This window comes from Esox lucius, chromosome 3 (assembly GCF_011004845.1).
Source record: "Esox lucius isolate fEsoLuc1 chromosome 3, fEsoLuc1.pri, whole genome shotgun sequence".
NCBI classification, from domain to species: Eukaryota; Metazoa; Chordata; class Actinopteri; order Esociformes; family Esocidae; genus Esox; species Esox lucius.
Genome location: NC_047571.1, coordinates 13,840,193 through 13,847,955, shown reverse-complemented (window position 1 = coordinate 13,847,955; position 7,763 = coordinate 13,840,193). Strand labels below are relative to the sequence as shown.

The following is a 7,763-nucleotide window of genomic DNA, read 5'->3' as shown; positions in this document are numbered from 1 at the left end:
TAACCCAACAATATAATATGTTGGGGTTGGTTAGCCGACATGAAGATACCAAGACTAGTCCTGCAGAATAGACCCCTTATCAATTAGGGGTCAATCAAATCTGTACCTGGGGCCATCTCATATGACAGAGTGGTGTTAACTCAAGGATCAAGCAAGCTAGGCAGTTAAAAGCAACCCTTTTGTCTCTACATACACATCTGATAGCCTTACGAGGACAGAAATGAAGTACATAGGTATACATGTTTATGCTAAACAATGAAGAATCATTGAATGTGTAAATAAACATATAATTGACATTTTTTGGTTCCTTCACCAGCAAGACACCAGAGCTAATTCATGCATATTCAGCAGAATCCTACTAAAATATATTAAGATGTCACAATGTCACCATGGACATGTTTTAGTTGACATTCGAACGAAACAGTTTGCCGGTTGATAACAAAAAGTTTTTGCTCACCGGTGAAAAAAAAAAAAACGGTTCCCTTTAAGATGCTCAGCCACTCTTTCCCTCTCTGAGGGTTGATGCTATTTGCCAACCTGGTTGGCCAGCAGCGAGAGCGACTCTCCACAGACACTGTCAGCGTCCCCATCTTTTACACAATCTACGTGACAGAAGTGGTCCTGATGTTTGGTGTGGCCCCATAGTTGGTCAGTCTGTCACAGGCTTTCAATGGAAATTAAACAGCTGAAGAAGCTCGAAAAAGAGAGAGGGCAAGCGGTTGCCTCTCCCTAATGACCAACTCCCAAGTGCAGCCAACGTGCAAAGACGTCAAGGTCAGGGGTGCCCTAGCATCTACAGTCCCATTTCTATGCTTTACCTGAATCAGACGAAAACAAGACTGAATCAGCACACAAGGCAGATAAAAAGACGCTGTCTCAGGTAAAGACACAGGCTAGACATGAAATGGTTGACCAGGATGTAAACAAGAAGGAACATGAAGACAGAGATGGCTCTGCCTAATGGCATTGAAAAAGATGTCTGAAAAGAGCCAGTGTTCAGACAACCAACGGCCTCAGCAGCAGCAAGATTTAACAGCAGGAACCGATGAAGTGCAAACAAAGGAATAGAATTTTGTACAAAGAAACTTTGAATCCTTTCATGCAGTTCACTGTAATAAACTCTTTGTCTTTGAAATCCATTTCATATTTGCATTTCATTTTATTTATCTTCTTAGTATTCACAAGTATTACATATATTGTTTTCAAATTAGGTAAATATAATTTCCACAAAAATAATAAATTTTTAAAGATATATTTTTTTTGGGAAAAACCCAGCCAACACTGATAGTTAACATATACAGTATGTTGACAGTTCACATTTAAAACAGGCACATTCTCTGGGCATATGAGTCACACTCATACAGTATGTAATTCCTCACATGAACTATAATTTTTTTCTCATGGGAAATTGTTCTGCAAAAATACCAAATAAGCTACTTTCCTATTACGCTTAAAAAAAAAAAAATCTAAACGGCATTATGGGCCAAATACTGGGGGAATGAAAATATATATTTTTTCAATCTAACTGTGATGTAAACTCATCACATCTTACTGCTTTACTGCTGTTTGCTGCTGACAATGCCATTACGCATATTAAAATAGCCATTGTCTGTTTAATCCTGAGAGCTCAGTCTAAGGCAGCATTACTTAAAAGTGACTTTGAGTGTCTGTGTTCGATGGTTTCTACTGAGAACAGGTAGAGAAACTGTCCCATCGGTGAGAAAAATATAATCGGGGGAAGGGGGTGAAATTATAAATACAACAAAATCGAAATACCTGACTATATTTTAGTCTACGTACAATATCTAATACTTTTTCCACTTTCCCAAGCTACTGTAAACAGAATGTCATCAGATTGCCACAGCAAGTCTAGAAAGCCACATGTTGGCAAATAATCTATGTGTAGTAGGGCATATCTGTAAATAGCATTCCTAATTTTTATAACCATAATGTTGATAGGGATATGTTGTGTTATGCAACGCACACACAGTGGCTGTTAATGTATTCTGGATTCTGTCAAAGTGGCAGTGAATGCTGTGAAGTCTAATTTGGCTCTAATATGATGATCTTTAGTAAGCCTGGAAAAGGTGGTAAAAAAACACAACAACATAATAGTCACAGTGTAAAAGCAGACGAGATTTCCACTCATGAAAACACAGTGATATTATAAACAACCATTGATGCGGCCAAGTTACCCAAGCACCCTCACCATACGAGAACAACACAAAGACTACAGTGTTTCATCCAATATACGTTCAGTTCGTAGAAACAGTTGAGGAAAAAAGCCCTCTGTCGCTGATCCTTTCAATTACGATTAGTTTCAAAGAAACATTGCGACCCCGATATGTTTTTTTGCACGTAATTCAAAGTGAGAGAAGCTCTGTAATGTCAAACAGTGTGAGCATTTAATTGATGGCATTAAATTCATTGCTATTTTGCGTAAATATTTCTGTTCCGGGAGAAAAAAAAGTTTCTTCAGAGGAAACAGCTAAAATGTGGAGCATGGAGTCCCAGTCAGTCGAATCAAAGGGACACCACTATTTGTACTTCACCCCCCAAGAATGAACAGAGAAACCAATTCTCTCATTGTGCTTTCCAGTCAACTGCTTAAAATAATGCCCCATGGAAGAGGGTGCTGAAGAGCAGTTTTAAAGAGGTAGGAACATCCACCCCAACAGAGCCATCATCCACGCTCCTTCGACATTGGATGGCATGCTAATAACAGGTCGGCTGCTGCAAAAAACTGAATCAAAACTTTGTCATAAACATGAAAAATTGCACTTCACGAAAAGGCTAGACACACGGAAACACTGTCAGACCATCCTAGTTCCTATTTACATAGTTTCACGTGTCGTTGCCATAAGTCGTCATTATTTGGCAGGAGGCTCCAGGGAGGCTGTACTAGGTGGCCACATCGTCACGCGGCAGGTTAAGCCTCACAGCCCCGACCCCGTCCGAGGAGGCGGTGTAGCAGGCCGTGGCAGAGGCGGGGCCATTGGCCTCCATGGTGAACAGCTTGCAGGTCCCTTTCGGGGCTGGCTCAGGAGCATCCCGCTCTGGGCTGGACGCCCGCGAAGACCCCGGCGACGCCGAGGGGCTGAGCTGCACCGCCGTGGTGTCCTGCAAAGTGTGCTCGCTCGTCTCAATCTCGAACGTCGCCCCCCCTGCGAGACCTCCCCGTCCCAGCATCCCCATGCTCCTCCCGCCAACCTTTGACCTCCGGGATCCCTGGGCGGGGGGCAGACGGCTACAGACACAGCACGCGCCGAAGAAAGAGAAGGCCACTAGGAGCAGGATGGGTCCTATGATGATAGGAGGGTTGGCGGAGGGCACCAGGGTGCTGAAGGCAAACGCCCCCACCAGGGTGATGTTGATGCCCGCCAGCATGATGCACAGGCCGCACGCACAACACAGCGCAGGGGAGGGCAAGCCATGGGGGCGGGACTTCCTCTTCTTCTTCTTCTTTGGCTCCGGCTTCTTGGGCACAGGTGTGCTGGAGCTCCTGTCAGTGACGACCATCTCTCGTCTTCGGGCACCTCAAGGCTGCTTCCACTCTCAATTCTCTCTCTGTATCATTCGGCCAGGATGGTTCCCCTTGGCAACAGACCACCGAGGGAGGCCATGGCTATGCTGGGTGATTGTTCACAGTGTGAAAGCACCTGCAGCAGAGTAGGGGAACAAAACATCAAAACAATGAAGTCGCATAGTTCTTTCAGTTGTTTAATATTTGAATTCAGATGGAATGAACGAAAAGACAAGGAAACACATTTAGAACTCATGTACATAGACGGTTGTCATTCATACACCACAGCAATTCAATTGTTAGTGTTGTTATTGCATGGCATTATGATAATTATTTTAGCCTTCATCTGAGCACTAAAAACAATTGAAACATTATGAAGAGGCCCATCAAGACCTCTTGATGATAAAGAGCATGTGGTGCTTCACTCGACCTGTGCTCTGATTCGTACAACACTGAACACACCCCCACCACTCATCTTCCTGTCATTACTGGGCCTGCATTTCCCATCACCATAGCATGGCTTGGCTCCATTCAACTGAATGGCCACCATGTGACCAACCTCTGCTTAACAATCAGTTGATGGAGTAATGTATGCCAAATAATTATTGTTCATTAATATCTAAAAATGTAATACATGTACTCTGGGGAATAATACATATCTTTGATTTGGTTTGAATTAAATGTTATGCTGTGGGTAGAAAAAGTACAATTGTATGGAGACCAAAAAATCCTCAGTGAAAGGAGAGTCTTATCTACATACCAGTGACTCATAATGAATGCATTATTACATAGGGCTCATGTAAATAGTGTATACAAAAGTGTGTGTAAGCTGAGGCAGCAACTGCTCTCATTCATACAATGCTGGTGAGCACAAAATATTGTATTTATGTAACGCAGAAACTAGGCTATAGGTTGAAATATCCTAGTCACTCTTTGTGTCCATTAAGCCTACAAAGGTCATCCGGTTGGTACGCTTTCTTTCGGTAGCCTACGTTTTGAAATCCATAATAACAAAAATTAATTTCAAACAATTAAATGACTACGTTTATTTTTTGCGGTAAGGGTTACCACACTACCGACCGCTGATAGCTACTTTAATGTATAGGTAGGATGTGCTTACTACTGCTAGTGACTGGCGTGGTCGTTCCACCTGCCACCTTAAAACATGCACTAACAAGTCGCTCTACCGAAGGTCTCTAAAATGTAACGTGTAAGACATGGCGTTCGCGTATGCGAAGTTATACGTGCTCTGATATTATTTTGACACCTTTGATTTTTAACGTTTCTAAATATTAGTCGGAATGTCACATGGAGCAGGCTGTGGTCCATACCCCTATTTGCTTAAGAGCGCTGATACCATTTTTATTCATTATTAAAACGAAAAAATAAAATTCTGATTCAATAATAATTTAATCAGGTTGCAGCCAGTCGAATGTCATACATCCTATTTTACAAGTGTCGAAAAACTGCAGAATATTAAATGGCTTGCTAGTGTAGACTATAAAAGCTATGGGCATTTGTAGTAAAACGCGCGCAGCTATTCAATATTGAATTGTTCACTATTAAATTGTTCACTATGCATCTATGTACTGAACTGATGCACATAATAGACATTTATTTCAGAGCTTCATCTTACCTTATGTGCTGACGTTTTAAACAGTTGGAAATTCCTGTAGAATTACATATCCACCAATACGCATTTTCATACCGAATCGCATTCGCATACTGATGGTAAGGTTGAACCATACGTAAACATGTAGATGCCAGCGGTGATTTTGAGATTGAACACCTCTTAGAGAGCCATTCTAGCAATACAAAAAAATTCAACCATGGCCAGTAGACATATAGTAGGAGCCTAAACATATGTGAGAGGATACTGAAGGCATTGATCTTGCCATGTGGACAAGATTATGTGGTAACGGCAGTCAGATGGTTAGCAGTATACATAGGAAACACTGTAAGAAGAACACACGATGTCCGGCAAGTTAATCAAGCGAATAACGCATTGTGGGTAGTAGCACGCATATGATTTGTCCAAATATCGTCAAATGATTATTTGCTTAATAACTTGGTGCTATTCAGGAAAAAAAAAACGTCAACCTAGTTTCCTTAAAGGGATAGTTCACCCAAATTAAAAAACAAAAAATGCATTCTTGGGGCAAGATAAAAAGGAAAGTTGATTTCATCCCTTTTATTTGCCCAACAACCACGAATTACAGTGCTTTCTGAATGGAGGTTCTGCACCAGGTTATGTTGCATGACAGAAGAAATAATGTGTCAACATTAAGAACATTTTCATACAAAAAGTACAAATTTTGACAGACCTAAAACTACAAAAGGGCAACATGCACACACAACGGACCAGCATTAATCTGCTCTAATTTGCTTTCCCATCGCAGGATATGGACAATAACATCAGTCTATGTTGATTTTATTATCTTAAACAAGAAAACGTTTAACCATTTGTGATTATGGTGGATGTCTGATTAGTAGAAATATGTATGCTTTGATCATTGGGAGAAGGCAGAAGTGGACAGCGCCTGGTGCTGAAACTAGTGCTAGGCAACTCACTTATCTCACATTTTTGAAGGCAGCTAATCTGTAAATTGTTGATGATTTTGATACAGTGTGAACAAATCAACATGGTCCTATAGGCCTTTTTGTACTCGTGTTTTTGCTTTGATACTGTTTCCACTAAAATTTGGTGATTTTTCACAACTCATCACAAATAACACAACAGATAATCAAAAGAGTAGTTTTCAAACCATTAATCTCATTTTACATTGACTGAGTATGAAACACAAGATCAAATAATTACTTTTCCATCTGGAAAGACATATTGCTCAGTGAAATACATTGCATAACTTGAGATGATTGTCTTAGCATTTACATTTTACAGTGTTTTGCCTAATATACTGAATTGCACAGAATGAAAGATTGAGAACAGGAGGTTTTTTATCAGGCCCATGACTGATCAACCTTTAGGTTTTTGGTTAGAGGTTCTAGCCAGGAGGCCTAATGTCAGTCCAGGTATAACATCAATGGAAACAGTCATTTTGGTTTATTTAGACTGTCGTTTAATGGAATAAAAAGGGTACTGAGAAGGTCTCGCTTGTCAAATCCTTCTGTATACTGTGTGGTCGTGCTGAAACTTTGTATTGACTATTCCAGATCAGACACAGCGTCTGCCAGAGTCTTCTGTCTAGATCATACGCAAACGTCTTCAGTATTGTTGTGGACTCAAGGTGCTAATGGCGAGACGAGAAGACAGCAGAAGACAGTACAATTGAAGCATTTCCCTCACTGCAACCTCCCATGCAGTAGAACCTCTGAGTACCCCTCACTGCAGTACCTCCACCTCAGCTTGGCTGTGCCCCAGTGACACACGAGTCAAGGACGGAGAAAGAGGCCTAGGAGAAAAGGGGTGGAGAGGCCGCCAAAGCTTCGACTGCCAGTAGCCGTTCCTCCCAAACTGCCCCCCCAAAGAGGATGCCACCTCCTAACCTAACACTTCTGTTTTCTTTAATAAACTGCCCAGCAGTCAATCAATCAATCAAAATTTATTTATAAAGCGCTTTTTACAACAGCAGTTGTCACAAAGTGCTTTACAGAGACACCCGGCCTTAACCCCAAGGAGCAAACAACAGTAGTGTTGAATTTCAGTGGCTAGGAAAAACTCCCTAAGAAGGTCGAATTTTAGGAAGAAACCTAGAGAGGACCCAGGCTCAGAGGGGTGACCAGTCCTCTTCTGGCTGTGCCGGGTGAGATATTAAGAGTCCAATTGGAATAATAAATAAATTTCTCTTGGCTAAATCCAGAGTATATTTGATTTTAGACTAGGTCAGAAGTATGACCAGGTGGACAAGGACAGGAACAGCAACGGTCCCCCCAAACCAGGTAATCCGCAGGTGTGGACCAGGACCTCATCTCCTTCTAAAATTTAAAATTGGAGGAAACTGAGAAAAGTTAGTAGTACATCCCTCATGTCCCCCAGCACAATAATATAGCAGCGTAACACCTTGGAAACTGAGACGGGGGGGTCCGGTGACACTGTGGCCCTACCCGGGGGAGGCCCCGGACAGGGCCCAACAGGCAGGAAATCAATCCAACCACATTGCCAGGCATCAACCAAAGGGACACCCACCAACCGCAACCCCCCTGAATGAGGGCCGAGTATTGCTAGTAGCGTACAGCCCAACTGCACAGTGCCTTTGTCACGTGTCCTGTGTCCATTCCCCGT

At 42.1% G+C, this 7,763-nt stretch overlaps 1 protein-coding gene across 1 annotated transcript; it reads right to left on the bottom strand.

The window, feature by feature from the left end:
- Nucleotides 1–505: 505 nt before the first annotated feature.
- LOC105019197 (transmembrane protein 275) lies at nucleotides 506–5,550 on the bottom strand. Its single transcript, XM_010885173.3, has 2 exons — nucleotides 5,160–5,550; nucleotides 506–3,659 (listed from the first exon to the last, which is right to left on the bottom strand). Exon 2 carries the CDS (start codon nucleotides 3,517–3,519, stop codon nucleotides 2,902–2,904), a length of 618 nt encoding a protein of 205 aa, XP_010883475.2. The 5' UTR covers nucleotides 3,520–3,659; nucleotides 5,160–5,550; the 3' UTR covers nucleotides 506–2,901.
- Between the last annotated feature and the right edge of the window lie 2,213 nt (nucleotides 5,551–7,763).

What these genes read in the sequence shown, in the direction of transcription:
- LOC105019197 (XM_010885173.3), bottom strand. Translation starts at nt 3,519, where the DNA reads ATGGTCGTCACTGACAGGAGCTCCAGCACACCTGTGCCCAAGAAGCCG.